A 15404-nucleotide genomic window follows, 5' to 3' on the forward strand; every position below is an offset into this window, starting at 1 on the left:
GGATTAAGTGGACAGTGACGAGGGACCTCAGATTTTTTTTTTGTTGGATCAAGTGTAACTGGGCAAGCACAAGCACAAACACATTTAACAATTTAAAAACAAACAGTATAAACAGGGTATTGTAATTTTATTTTGGAAGTATCAAGGAGCCAAAAAAAAAACAAACAAACACTGGTTTTAAAGCACTATTAATCCAAAAGGTAAAAAATAAAAATAAAATGCACACACAAATACCTATCAAACTCATTATGTTAGCTAATAAATATAAAATTGATCATGATTCACTATAAAATATTGCTTCTATGGTCTATAATCCTTCCTAAATTCTGTAGCTTGAGGATAAAAGCAGTGAGAGAGCTGGTTATAGTGGTTTGAGTGTCCTACAGGTTACAGGTTGTATGCCTGACAGATGTTCAGAGAGTCTCTCAGCATCAGGTCACGCAGGCGCCACAGTGCATCTGCCATGGTGGTGTGGGCTCCTTTGCTCTTCAGCCAGTGAGCTGGAAGCCTGCTCTCCTGCTCTTTGCTCAGGTGAGCATCTCGCCTTTGAGCTGTTATGCAAACACAGGGTTCTTGATTAAAGTACATTTTTAAATAGGAGAAGAATGTTTACTTTTGTGAGCAGAATGACTCTCTTTATTTTTATTTTATGTTTATTTATTTATTTATTTTAAAGGCACACAAAAACAAGAGGAGGCACTTAAGCTGTCTAACATCCTATGGGAATCACAATTTATGTTCCATAAGAAAGTAAAGAAAGGAAAGCAGTACTTTCCTGATATATATTTATATCTTAACAAACCTGTGTATCATTTACTGTTCTTGATTTATATGTGAACACTAATCCCGTTAACAGTAACAGCAAACACTTCTACATCAACATACTTTTCTTGACTGTAAAAACAGGCTTTTAAAAGTATGAATTTAGTATTTTAACAAGTAATACATTAAAAGGTAACTTTATTTATGAAGAAAAAAAAAACATTAATATAAAAGAGGCACACTCAAATCTAATCACATGTGGTGTAAATAAAGTTTCTGTTCTGTCAATACTGTGTTCACAAGAATGCTTGTACACACATATACACAAAGACGGACATACAAACGCCCCTGGGAAGCATTAAGTAAAAAAACAAAACAAAAACAAACAAACAAAATAATAAACGCTTAAGGTACACCACCTTTAAGTGTTTGGTCCCACTTGCTGACAGTGGTACACTCTGAATTCAAGCCCTCAATGTACTTCAGGTAGGCCTCTGAGTGGAGCACCCTCTGGGTCTTTGGTGGTGGAGCCACAAACATGGGAGTGGTGGGCTGCAGGTGTGAGGGCTGGCCTAACTGGCCCTGTCCTGGATATGGAGGAGGAGCATGCTGTCCTGGGCTGAACATCCCAGGCTAAAATCAAACAATGACAGTATACTTTTTAACACGTGGACAATATGTAGAGTATTTAATTATACAAAATTACACGTCATATATAATAATTATGCATGTTATACACTGTATAATAACTAGCCATGAGGCTTTTGTTTTTTCATTCATTCATTCCATCAGTGAAATAACAGTGGCTGCATTACTAAAGCATAATGCGAGTGAAGATAAGTTATGCAGGGAACAAAAATGATTATTAAGTATGTGAACTCAACTAATACCCATATGTCCAAGTATTTCCTGGTCAGGGCCTCACCTGTTGAATAAAGTTTCCTGGTGCAGGACTTCCTGCTATGCCATTCACACCGGTGCCCATCATACCTGTTAAATGACAATATTTAGTTTCTGTGCATTTAGTAACTGTGGTAAACTCAAGCTGGTTTGCTTAATGTTAAGATCTTATGGAAATGTTTTTTAATATCAGTTGAATGTTAGTTTGAATATCAGCTGAATGTTAGTTGTTTGGTATAAAAGTTTTTCACATGCATTATATCTGTGAATGTGTATTTGGATCCTGTATATTTTAGGTGCGGGATGTGACAACACTTTGAGAGAGGTTGCTGTAGACCAGAGAACTTTGACTGCTCAGTGAGTGGACCGGCTATCCGGCCTGTGGACCAGGTAAACCCCTCCAGCAGGAGAGACACGACTGGATGTGACTGAGCAGGTGTGGCTAGGACAGTGGTCCTTACCCTGATGAGGCATGCCAGGGTACCCAGGCATACCTTGCTGGAGATGGTGAGGAGGCAGGTGGGGCCCCCCTGCAGGGTGAGGTGGCATTGGTGCCACACTCAACAAGCCCTCATGGGGGCCCTGCATGGGCATGTAAGGTGGGCCATAAGCTCCCATCATGCCTTGGGGAAAAGGGCGAGGAGAGGACAACAACATATCCATGCATAAGTGACATGCAGCTGACTCTAAAATAACATGCACTACTTCTGCACACTGCGGCCCCTTTCACACATGCACCTTAAGCCAAAAAGGCTCCGGCAATTTTCGGTGTCTTACTTGTTTTCCATGTTTGCTAATGAGTAGTTAGATGTCTCAAAATCTTGTAACTGCAACTCTAGTGGGAACAGACGCAGCAATTTCCGCGTGGAAAGCTTGCAAATTAATAATAAGGTAATCATAATAACTGTATATTTAATTGTAGATAAATATGATATTATTTAAATCAACCATTTGGGTAGAAATTTTAAATGACCTCCTTCTGTTTTCTACCTCTATTTTGTTGTCCTGCTGTGCTGACTTTAAAAAAAAAACAAAAAACAAAAAAAACAATGCTTACAGAATGCAATAGGATAAGGAGGCTTGACACTGAATTTTGCAGTATAAGTGACCAATGTGTGAAAGATAAAAACCACAGAATCAACTGAATCTAGTGAAGTTAAAAGTCCAGTGTGTGAAAGGGGCAGGCAATACAAATGGGTCTGAGAATGTTAGCAGGCAAAAGGCAAAACAAGCATGAAAGTTAAATGAATTTCTAAAAAAAAATATTCATTGTTAAAAATAATCATGCAGTCAATGTCATGCAATTTCAGATATGAACCTAGTTATAACAGAGCTATAACCATAACAATACGAAACAGCAGCAAAAGAAGAAAAATGTTGCTTTACAAATGTAGTTTAAAAAAAAAAAAAAAAAAGGTTAAAATGGTTAGAAAATTAGAGGATTACAGTTTTTAACAGTCCAGCCTCATTTCCCTGCTGCCTTGTTGTCAAACACTCGTGCTGTCTCTGAGAGGGGTTACCTGACACAGGTGTCATGGTCTGGTTTATCATTCCCATAGTGCTAGGCGAAGGCACCACCCCCATCAGTGCCCCTACAGGGGTACCTGCTCTAGGGGACGCTTGCTTCTGGGGTGGCCTCTCACGCTCTTGTTGCTCCACTATTTTGGCTGCACGTTCTGCAAAATACAAAAAATATTAAGTCTTGACTTCAGCTCACATCAAAGGACTTTCTTACCCACGTAGCGCTTCTTCTCACCTTCATACTCAGCTTTCTTGGAAGCTTCGAGGTTTCTCCACTCAGTGCCCACAAGACGACTCAGCTCCCCAAAGGAGAAGTCTGGGTGTCGAGCTTTGATGACTGCTCGCATTTCACTGCTGAACAGGATATAGCCACTCATGTTGATCTTTCTCTTGGCCCCCTCCTTCTTTGATAAACCCTTCACTTTAGGTGTGGCCTTAATGAAAACACAAACATGCAAGTTAAAAAAAAACAAATAGGTTGTGTGTATGTGTCAATATTAATAGCAGGGGTCTGAAGCCTTTGGACATATGATTTGGGCTTGTTGGGTTATGGTCTTTGTAGGTGTCGGGGTACCTGAGAAGGTGTGTATGGCATGATGTCCATATCGCTTGCAAGTGGCGTTTGCATCTGAGGCATAGAGGGTGTTTCTGGAACTTCCTCCTCATCATCCATATCTTCCATATCATCATCTGCATCCTCCATGTCTGCCAGTTTAACTTCAAGCTCATCTATCTTCTTGTCCAAAACGGGTGATGCTTCCTTCTGTGGCACCATCAATTTCCTATGTAAGATTCCAGTGCAAGAGAAAATCGAAATTCAGACTGGGCAAGAAATATGAAAACTTCAAATCTGAATAAGTGTTCTGGTTCTCTGACTAACCTGAAATAGAAGATCTCATCCTCCACCACTTTGGCGGAGTATGAAAAGCGTTTTAGACCCTTGAACTTTTTCATCTGCTTCTCAGTGTCAATGTAGCGGCTCTCGCACAGCAGGACATCTTCTTCTGAAACCTCGGTAGGTCTGCACGACAGGTAGTCCTTAAAGGAGGAAACCATACATTTGCCTGGAGAGCAGAGGGGAAGAATAAAACTTGTTTGTTAATGAAACTGCTGATGAATGTCAAAATTCAAATTCGCAGTATGAGGGCACAAAATCTCATATGTAAAATATCGCTTATAAATTACAGACAAGAAGAAAAGTTGGGCATTTGTCAACTATACTAATTCAATTTCTGGTGTAGATTTGTGTCAGTGAAAAACAATGGCACAGAGAAACCTTCCTCTTAACAGATGAATTTAAAAAAACGGCCTTCAAGTCTTGAACTCTGAACATACATCATTCTTCACAGTAAAGTTCAAACATCCAAGGGAAGTAACAATGACCACAACCCAGTTTTGGGTGGAGGGGGGCTTTAATGGACAGTTATGAGAGTGATATCAATCTGCTTTGCCAAAAGCAAATAAGCTTATTTCCCATCATTCTAACTGTTCCTGTAAGTTCATTACATGAAGGATGGACCTGCTCACTGTGATGTGTGAACACAAGTTCTGAGAAGCAATACCTATGACACAGGTCATGGGCAAGGTCTCCTCCAGATGGCTCAGAAACACTTCTCTCTTGTAGAACATCTTCGTGGGCTCGTGCTCGGTTTCCTCAGGATGGATGAAGATGGGTCCAAAGAAGAAAGTAGTTCCCTTCTGCTCCCACAGCTTCTCTATCCTGCATCCCATTCAAGGGAGCCAGGTTATCATCAGTTAATATCTCTATAATAATTTTATATTATCAATGTCACATTAAACCCCATTTCAGTAAGAGGCCTTCTTACACTAAGGAGCAAAATATATTCTCACCCACCTGGCAACCCGCGGATTTGAAAGACCATGTGACTGGATGTAAACACAGTCTCCCACTTTAAACCACATGTTGTTGTAACGTAACTGTTCATAGTACTGATAGCCGGGCTCAGCTCCACTCATCTCCATAGGGACATCCTCTCTCTCCTAAATGAATAAAGACACACAGGACTCGGGTGTTTGTTTACATTGTGACAAACAAACTTTTATACTTGGAATTAACTACTCCACTGCCACAGGGTTCCTTGTCAAGACATGTCTGCAATCTACGAGTTAATGGTGACGATACACTCTTGATTTTCTTGTCTTTTTCATTTATACCTGGACTACAGCCTTATCCTCTAAACTGAATTTGACGAGAGGGCTAGTGCTCCTGATTCTGCTGGCCTTCTGGGATTAAGCCAAAGGTAGCTCAATAGTTAAGTCTAGTGTCACACCCATTATCTGTGCCTATAAATTGTTTTCGCTGTCTCGTTTTAATTGCTGCTACAATGACCCAGTTACCATAAAAGTAAATTTAACAGGCTCTCACAAGATTATGAGCAGCTCAGAGAGACTTTAAGGCATTATTCACAACGAACTCCTCTTGTCAAAGACATAAAGTAATCCATCATAACTTGGGCAACATAGTATGTATTGCCTTGTTCAAACCCAAGAAAATACAGTGTCAACTTACCTTGTCCACAAAACTGCTGCTTTCTGCATAGGAAATTGTCAGTTTGTCCTGGTCAGGCTTGGCAAACATGGAAGCTACACGGACAACAGGCAAGGGCACCTCCCGTGGGACTAACTTCACAGAGCTCACAGGCATGGCCCATATCTTGATCTTCTTGAAGGACTTGTTCCTGGCAGCATAGCGGGATTCACAGACGTAGACATCCTCAGCTCTGTAGCCCTCCGGTTGCATTTTGAAATAATCCTAAAGAAACCCGAAAAAAAAAAGTAATGATTAGGTTAGGACCCTTGTGTCAAAATAAATTAAAAATAGTTTTCTATATTTGGTTCCGTTTCTGTAGAGGGTCTTGCCTTCACAAACATGACCACACATTTGCCCAGGACTTTACTGATGGACACTTTGTTGTAGTAGTCACTCTTGAAGACCTCTTTTTCGAGAAACTTGCGTGTAGCCAGGTGGAAGGTTTCACTGGGCCTGTAGAACCAGCAACCATAGAGCCACTTCTCACCTTCAAACACAAAAACAAAACATAGCACAAGAAAATAAAATAAAAATTAAACTTTTATGGATAATTTGCAAATATTTCAATATCTAAGTACAAAAAAAAAAAAAAAAAAAACCAAGGTCTAAAAGCTGTTTAAACCCTCTCTGATAATAATCCTGCCAACTGATTTTGATTGTGATGAGTCATAAAAGGTACGACATTTAACGATAATAACCTATTGTACGTATAGTGATACATATGAATTGTGGCCAATTGATCAGGAATTTTTTTAAGTTGCCAAAAAAGTGTTGAGCGTGTTACCGGCTTCATCCTTCCATAGACGTTCAATACAGACAATGTGTGGCTTCAGGTTCGGCTCCGACGGCTCTACATAAACAAAGTCCCCCACGTGGTAGGTGCTGTTTTCAAAGCTGCAGTCCTGACTGTACACACGCGCCGTCTCTGACTCTGACTGCCATGATTCTTCTGGCAGGTCTTCCGCTTTCTCACCGTCTTTGGTGGAGAAAATTATAATGATTTCAACTAATACCACATCAACATTTTGACTTATTCTTTAAACATGTGTATTATGTTAACAGTTCATATACCTTTATTTTCCTCCTCCTCTTCCTTCTTTTGCTTGTCCTCCTCAATCTCTTTGGGAATTTTTTCCCTCTTTTCCTGCTCCACGTCACTGTGCAGGTGTTTTAACGTGTAGTTGAGCGCAGAGGATAGTAGAATCTCTCCATTCTTGCATAGCTCATCCCTGATCTTAATGAAAAACTGTTGCAGCTCCACCGCATCCTCAAATATCTCAGAGTCAGTCCTGCAAATGTAAAAAAAAAAAAGACATTAAAAATAGATTTTTCTATGTTGATTTTTGATTTAACAAAACTTGTTTTCATTTGTGACAACAGCATGACATGCTCTTACAGAGAATGTTTTTTAAAGGATCAAAATTTTTTGTGCTTATCAGATAACAAAACAGGGCCAGTGATTTTACTGATATACCCTCAAACCTATTTTACATGTGAAAACTTCACAATCTTTTCAAAACTTTCATAACTTTGTATACCTGTGTAGCCTCCGTGCCTTCTCCAGCACTTCAAACATGTGCTCCTGGAAAACATCCAGTCTCCTGTAGCGGCCTCGGTCCACATTCATCCTGATGACATCAAAGTTAAGTGGTGGCTTCTCAGGAGCGGCTGGATCCACAGCAGGAATCTCAGCCAGTGAATCACTGTAGCATCGGCCCTCTTCATCCTGGTGGCCCAGCACAGACACAAACAGGTTCCTGATCAGCTCACGCACCAGTGGTCCCACAGCAGGAGGCCCAGAGTCCTCGCCTCCCTCCTGCTGCTTACGTGTCTCCAGCAGCACCCGGTGCAACACTAGAGCATCCCGATAGATCAGAGACTCTGGCTCATTGTACATACAGGCATTGTTGAACATGAGAGCAAAGTCCTCCACCAGGGCTTCGACATCTTGGTAACGACCAGCTGCCATATGACTCCGCAAGCGCTCCATATCGATGGGCCTCTTGATGGTAGCATAGTAGTCAGGCAACTCGGCACGAGATGGAAGACGGAGGAAGATTGTGCTTAGACGCCGTCCTCGACGATCAGTGAAGTTTCGTACAGCATCATAGAGCTCATTCAACCTCTGCTGGAGAGGAGTGAGGTATTTGGACTTCTTTGGAGAAACACCACTCTTTCCTAGATATGAAAAAAATAACAATTTGAATTAGAAGCCTTTGTTTTCACAGTTGGCATTGTACAGGGTGTATGGCAAACTAGAATGGGCAAAGTTTGGGTTGATGCTGTGAGGGGAAAGGCCATGGGAAGACCAAACAAAGGATTTCTCCACTTTTGTGAATGCAAATACTTTGCGTTTATGTCTAACAGGACAAGACATATGCATTACTGAAAAATGAAAGGTTGACCTGATAGCGGCACAGAAGAGTCAAGGGGTTTCCAAATCTACATGTTTCTTCCTCATGGAATTTTGGAGGTAGTCATCAAACAGCAATGTATGTGTAAGTGCAGATTAATTTAATAAATTACTGTATAACCAAAGGATAATAAGCAAAAAATTGTCTACTGTGAGGGTTTACCTGGCACTCATTTATTTTGGGCCTCTTTTAGTTAATTTTTATACCATAATGAAAATGTGGTACATTTTCGAAAAATTGTCAGCAGTAATGTAAAGTCTAATCGGTTTTTAGTGAATGAGCTGCAAAAACACTTGATATGATCAAACGTACTTAGTTTCAGTTTTGGAGATCCCACATCATCTTCTTCAGGTGGAGGTCCTAATTCCTTGCGCTTGTCCTTCAGTATCTTCTCCAGAATATCGGCATCGTTATACACCTATGTAGCCAGAAATTCGGGTTCATGGCAAGATTGTTATGCATGATATAAGAGCAGAAATGAATGAAACAGATTCACACTGTCTACCTGAGATCCCTCCTCATTGTAATGCCTGGCATTACGGAACATCAACTTCATGTCTTCCATCAGAGCTTCCTCTGTAGCATAGCGCTCATTGCGGATGTTGTGCTCAATGGTCTTCAAGTCCATCGGTTCGAGGATGACATTGTAGTAGTCAGGGTAGTCCTTTTTGGATGGTTTAACCATAAAAAGGTCACACAGACGTCGATTGGTGCCTGCCTCCCTGGCCTCTGTCACTGCAGCGTATAGGGTTTTCATTCGGTTCTTTTTGACGTTTTTCTTGTGGCTTAAAAAAAAAAAAATCAAAAGTATAAGCGTGGATGGCAATACAGAACCAGTGAATGCAATAACATAAAATACAGCTCCTTATGAGAGATGTATTTTAATGTGCTGCTAGCAAGCATACTTAATGAGAAATGGCAATAGATAATTTTAGAAAAATTAAAAACTGTTATACCTTTTCCTCTTAATGCTCCCTGCATCAGAGGACAGGATGCTGTCTCCATCCTCATCATCTCGCCTTAGAAGGTCCCTCTTTTTCGCCTGAACAGACAACAAGAGACGGACAGATAGAGTACCTCAACAGACACTTACACTTACTAATCGATCTATGCTTGCAAGATACCCCATGGTCTGTTTCAAATCATGTTATTTAGAATAATTTAGAATAATTCGGAAGTAATAACCTGCATGATCTGCTGAAGCCTGAAGGCCCGTTTGTAAATGCTTGAGTTAGGCATGTTGTAGCGCTTTGCATTCTCAAACATCAGATTGAGGTCAGACTCCATCTGTTCCACACTTTCATACTCCCCATTCTTCATCTTTGCCCTAAAGAAGACACAAAAAGTCAACTGTCACTACCAGTAAGCGTAATTGAAATTTTAACTAATTTTTTATCCACAATTTTGACCTTTGACACTGTACTGACTAAATATATTAAATGACTGTTCCTTACCGGATCTGCTGAAGAGCTATGGGCTGTTTGATCTGCTGATAATAATCAGGATATTCCCTGCGAGAGGGCAGGTGCTGGAAAGGTTCAGAGAAGACCTGGCCCTGGTTATTCCTGGCACCCCTCACAGCTTCGTACAGCTGGAAAATCGGGTTGCTCATCTCCATACTAGAACTCTGACTCTCAGCCTCTGACTCTCCCTCGTCATAGCACACAGAGCCTGAAAAACATTTACATGGTAAGCTGTTAAACAAACACAAGGTAACTTTCTATGCTGCCTAAATTAAAAATACTTACCAGAGAGAACAGGGTCGTCCTCACTCTCTGAACCATAGTGAAGAGCTACGTTGACACCAGAAAGCCGATCCCCCTGGCCAGACCTGCGATTTCTGAATAGTAGCAATAAAAGTCACAAGGCACGCATCATGTAAATCTTGAAAGAATACATTTTTGTGTCAGAGAATAATATGCTCTCATTTGAGACAAAAATAGTAAACTAAAAACTATTATTGTTTAATACCTGATGCGAAGACTAGATTTAGTGGGTTCGGCATGTTCAAGCTCCATTCTCCTCTGGATGAAGACCTTCTTTATGGTGTTAGCATCCTAAACAGTAAGAGAACAACTGTTAGTATTTGAGATGTTAAATCTTGTTTGTTTTTTTAAAAGGAGAAAATAGAGAAAAAGAGTTTACCTTAAAAACCTGAGATCCTGGTTCATTGTACGTTTTGGCATTTTTGGCCATCAGGTCAATGTCCTTGGCCATAGCATTGACACCTTTATAGTATCCAATCTATTCAAATAAAGTAAGTTAGTGCTGGTCATAATAAAACATCAGGAAGTTCTGAAATCAGTGATTTTGGTCAGCAAGTCAGTCGACTACCTGTATTCTTTGAGCGATCGTTCTCAAATCTATTGGTTCCTTTATAATGGCATAGTAGTCTGGGTAATGCTAGAAAAAGACGGACAAATACAGAGTGATGAAATAAAGAACATGACTGCAGACATGTTGAATAAAACCAAAGAAAAATAATGGGCCTTTACCCTACTAAAATGTCTCCAATTAGAATCAAAATCTGAATGGATGGCTGTAGCATAATGAAGCTTTCTTGATGGGTCATATATTGTATGCTTTGTTGCTAGAGGGCTGCAAATGTCAACAATGTGTGACAACTTCAGGGATATCATTTAAAGTCCAAAAACTCTTTAAACACTTACCACTTTGGAAGGCAGTTTCTGGAACAGTTCACTGACCAAATGCCCTGAGGGATCAGTGTGTGACACTATAGCCTCCAAGAGTTGCTCTAACAACTCCTTCAAACTGCCAGTTGAGGTCTAAAAGATAAATATTCAGAAATTAGGTCTCCTGTGGCATGAAAGCCCTTGTTATTCAATACAATAAACACACATTTCCTTGAAATGCATATTATAAGCAAAAACATTGAAAATACATGTTTGATTCATTAAAACAACACTGATCTAATTTTTCAAACATAAAGGCAGGCAAGACAACTGAACAACACATCTAATAGTAGTATCACTTGCCTCATCCTCAGTTGACATTCCTGGATTATCCATCATATCATCACCATCTTCATCATCTTCATCTCCATCTCCAGGCTGCACAAACTCATTCCTTGTTTGCAAATATACCTCCCACAGCTTGCATGCAGCTTGATACTCCTCACTGTCACTCTGAATTGTTGAACATGAAAAGGAATTTAGAATCAATAAGACTGTCAGTGGGATGTCCTTATACAAATCAGAAATAAAATCCAAGTTCCTTATGCAACACGCAATATGACTAGTTTGATGGCATTATTAATTTCCTGTAAGACTTTATTAACAGTTATATAAGAAAAACTGTACTGCACCTACTGAAATGAAAATATTATTGTAAAAAAAGGAAGAAGAAACATTAAAACCACGGTCACATTGCACCTTTTTGAAATATTCAACAACAAATATTGTAAACTTAACAAATAATATTGAATTAGTCATTTTAATCTAATACTGAGTACTTCTGGCTAAAAAAAAAAAAGGTTTAGAGTAGAAATACTCTTTCTATGTACCTTGTAGAATGATTTGGCATTGTTGAACATGAGCTGGAAATCTGCAGTAAGCTGCTCCACATCATTATAATCTTCTGACTTCAGTTTATACTGTATTTTTGTCATATCAATGGGCTGAGATACCACGTCATAATAATCAGGCTGATTCCTGAAAAAGCACAAGAGAGCACAAACATCACCGTTTTACTCACACATTATTTACTAAGTTTTACACCCACCCACCTCTCACATTGTCAAATCTCTACATGAAATGCAGTAATACATGTAATGGTGGGTATTCACATTAACTGCAAAGGTCATCTCAGCCAGTTTTTCATGCTACAATACCTTCTCTTTGGTACCCTTAGAAAAACTTCACAAAGTTGCCTCCCTTGATCATCCTTGTGGTCCCTGACAGCGTTGAATAACTCATGGCATACAGCGATCTGGGAGGGCAAAAGATTAATTATCAGCGATCACCAATATCTGTTAAAATGTTTACAAATGAAAACATGGAAAGGAAGAGAAGATCCCACATAATTTGAAAGTCAACAAAACGCATACAAACATTGCTGCTATTGAAGCATACTATAAATGAAGTGCATTTACCATATCTACAGGAGGAACATTAGAGAGCCTTCTTCTTTTTCTGCCACTTCCAGGAGTAGAGGAGGAGGCATCATCGAGGTCTCCCCCTCCGCTGACACTGCTGGAGGGTGAAGTGGCTCTTCTCCTCTTGGAGCTCGCTGACATTGCTTGACAACAAGCTAGCCCGCTAGCTACAAAACAAATAAAAGAGGTTAATCTTACTGTGGATTCTGACCCGAATTAGACGCGATTTATTAAAAAGTTAAAGGGAACAACGGCCGTTCCTCTGCTCATTCATAAGAAGAGTACAAGAGTGAGCTGAAGCGTTAGCGTTAGCACCGTTTGAATGTATGAAACAAAGCAAACAGACGAGCGGCTGTTAGCATGTTTTCCTAGCTGGTTTGTCGCTTTCCTATCAACACTACAAAGCTAAATATTATAAAGTTACAAAAAACACATGCGAGCTGGGACAAATGAACAAATAAACTGACTTAAAAAACAAATCGTACCCAAAACGCAGCAAAGTTTGCCGTAGTTCCCTGAGCAAAAATATGTAACGGCTAGTTGGCTAGCTACTGTTGTTTGAAAACTCCTGCCCGGAAGAGAAGTAAAGCGCCACATGAGACAGCGCTGCCCCTACAGGCTAGGGGAGGTAAAGCACCCAAGAGTATGTGCCTGCCATGGACAGTAGATGCACAAATAGACAATAAAAATGTAGATTTTTAATTGTAATACTAATGTTAGTAGGCTTACAAGAGCAGTCCACATTTTTAGACAATAGTTTAAGTTGGTGTCTGAGGCAGAATATTGGCATATTAACCCCTATAACACTGTAGGCAAGGAAAGTTTATTTGTATAACACCTTTTAACAAAAGGCAATTCAAAGTGCTTTTCATGAGAAAGAAAGGAATTTAGAAAATATATTAAAGAAACACAGGGCAATATAAAAGACACACATGAATGAAAAGAGTATTTTGTCTCTGAACCGCTCACTGCTTTATAAACCAATAAAGAATAAACTTAATTTTTCCACAAACAGGAAGCCAGGAAGATTCAACAACCGCAATAATCATAACCTTTATTTATTTAGCACTTTCAAAAACAAGTTTACAAAGTGCTATAGAGAAAAGAAACTTTGAACACGCTGTAAACTGTGAAGCTAGTGGTGTTGGTAACTGCAAGAAGAATACGTAGTCAAAAATAAGTGTCTGTGGTTCACAATGAGTCTGACAAAGAGCAGAGCAAAAGACACATTGCATTTACCAGTGTTTAATAAATGTTTCTTGATCATATATTTTTATGGACTGAGTGTACGTCCACTTCCTTAAATACTTCTGGTCTATTTTTTTCCTAACTACAAGTTTACAAAGGGCTTTACAGACATAAAACGATAAAATTAATAAATAGTAGTGGTAGTAGTTAAATAAAAAAATAAATATTGTCTATCTTTGATAATTTCTCTTCAATTTGTACAAAAAAATTTAGTTGATTGTGCAGGTTTATGGTAATTAGACAACTAGAGCTGGGTGAGTTAAATGTTGAGGGGTAAACTGGAGTAAGATGCCTCCCTTAAGAACAATGTCTTTTTTTCTTTATATATATATATATATATATATATATATATATATATATAGAATATCAATATGATTTTTACACAAGAGGTGTGTTGGGCATCTTGCCTCACAAATCATTTTGATCTATACAAACTTGGTATTTATGCATAAGATTAGTTTTATTTTCAAATTTTGATGTTGCTCTTACTTGAACTGCAGCTGAATGTTATATAGCACATACAGAAATGATTTTTGATTGTTTTTAGAACCGTTTTTTTATTGTTATATAGAGCCTCATCTATAATGCAAGAAAAAATGTTTTTCATTAACTTTAAATACTCCACCACACACACACACACACACACACACACACACACACACACACACACACACACACACATGGACACACGTGCATGCATTAGAGATGGAATAAGAAATGTGTGGGAGTGTGGGGTGAGTTAAAGGAAAGTAGGACTCATTCTTTCCTGGCTACAGGCCATGATGGCTTGAAAGTGTTCCAAAAAATAAGGTACTAATCAGAATCCCTCTTGATATCTTTTCAGTTCAAATGTGTGTCTTCTTTGGTTGATTTTCACAATAATTTAAGTCCAGTTTTTAGATATTTTTGTGGCCTCCTGAAACTGTTTCTCACCTAACCCTAACCCTATCCCTAACACCAGGGCTTTTAAAAAAGACTAATACATTGCATTCAACCATCTGGGTGTGAGTTTGTGTGGCATAGGTGCATGTGTCATTAGTATGCATTCCCTAGCCCCTTGCCCCAACCTTAAACATCACAACTGAATTCACAACCAATTTCTAACCTGAACCCTAAAACCAAGTCCTAACCTTCAAACAGCCATTGAAACCCATGGGGTCCAGCATGTTGGTCCCCACAAAGCTGTCGGACCCTACAAATATAGCGGGCTCCTGGTTATCGGACCCCAAAAATGTGGTAAAACACCCCACCTGAACATAGATTTCCAAAGTTTTTCATAGCCTATCAAAGACCCCAACAGCTGTGCATGAATTCATGTGACTTTATTTTCCTATTATACGGGTACAGAATACAAGGAGTGGCCTTGTTTTCTATCTGATGACACCTTGTTCTGCAGCCTATACAGACAATATAGCCACCCTCACATCAAGGGTGGACAAAATATAAGGAACACCTGACAATGCAGCCCAAAGAGCCCAGCATATAAATTCTTCTTTGTGCTCTGTTTAATCCGCTTTTTTTTTGGAATTATATTCAGACCGTTTCTTGGTGTTATATGGGATTTATTTGTATTAGAAGGTGTTCCTATTACTTTGTCCATCCTCTGTAGCAGCATGAATGTCATTTGGCTGGCAAGGCTTCACCCCTAACACACCCCTGATGGGCCAGTGTCCGGGTGTGGGAGCGTGAAATGCTGTGTAGCAGGGCGTCGCCCCAAAGTTTGTCCTTCAATACCCTTAAAGAGTTCCTAAGGCTTGTTGGTTTAAAGGGTACTAGTCCTCTTTCAATCTAGGACGTGTATTCAACATGGACCCTGAATATCTGAATGTTATACATGCTGCTTGTGTGTTCTTTGTTAGTGCTGTATGATAAATTATTCATAGTGACACGCTAT

The 15404-nt window shown here is 39.4% G+C and overlaps 1 protein-coding gene across 5 annotated transcripts; it reads right to left on the minus strand.

Moving 5' to 3' along the window:
• Positions 1-151: 151 nt before the first annotated feature.
• Positions 152-12848, minus strand: pbrm1l (polybromo 1, like). Of its 5 annotated transcripts, none has more exons than XM_040159617.1 (30): positions 12748-12848; positions 12260-12429; positions 11999-12096; positions 11672-11819; positions 11145-11294; positions 10818-10934; positions 10483-10551; positions 10294-10392; positions 10120-10205; positions 9897-9988; positions 9603-9819; positions 9334-9475; positions 9105-9190; positions 8654-8933; positions 8461-8566; positions 7273-7912; positions 6806-7023; positions 6519-6710; positions 6064-6221; positions 5714-5956; positions 5039-5184; positions 4746-4903; positions 4064-4247; positions 3758-3965; positions 3419-3617; positions 3267-3338; positions 2124-2285; positions 1688-1752; positions 1182-1395; positions 152-551 (listed from the first exon to the last, which is right to left on the minus strand). In XM_040159617.1, exons 2-30 carry the CDS (start codon positions 12401-12403, stop codon positions 388-390), a joined length of 4857 nt encoding a protein of 1618 aa, XP_040015551.1. In that variant the 5' UTR covers positions 12404-12429; positions 12748-12848; the 3' UTR covers positions 152-387. The 5 variants fall into 5 exon arrangements, with proteins under 5 accessions (XP_040015551.1, XP_040015553.1, XP_040015549.1 ...); XM_040159614.1 differs by having other exon boundaries at positions 388-551; positions 3183-3338; XM_040159619.1 differs by lacking the exon at positions 2124-2285.
• Between the last annotated feature and the right edge of the window lie 2556 nt (positions 12849-15404).

This window comes from Xiphias gladius, chromosome 21 (genome assembly GCF_016859285.1).
Source record: "Xiphias gladius isolate SHS-SW01 ecotype Sanya breed wild chromosome 21, ASM1685928v1, whole genome shotgun sequence".
Lineage (NCBI taxonomy): Eukaryota > Metazoa > Chordata > Actinopteri > Istiophoriformes > Xiphiidae > Xiphias > Xiphias gladius.

Coding starts and splice junctions, on each gene's coding strand:
- pbrm1l (XM_040159615.1), bottom strand. CDS start 12,403: ATGTCAGCGAGCTCCAAGAGGAGAAGAGCCACTTCACCCTCCAGCAGT. Junction 8,934..9,104: donor GGGAGCATTAAGAGGAAAAG/GTATAACAGTTT, acceptor TTTTTTTTTAAG/CCACAAGAAAAACGTCAAAA. Junction 1,396..1,687: donor CAGGAAACTTTATTCAACAG/GTGAGGCCCTGA, acceptor GTTTGATTTTAG/CCTGGGATGTTCAGCCCAGG.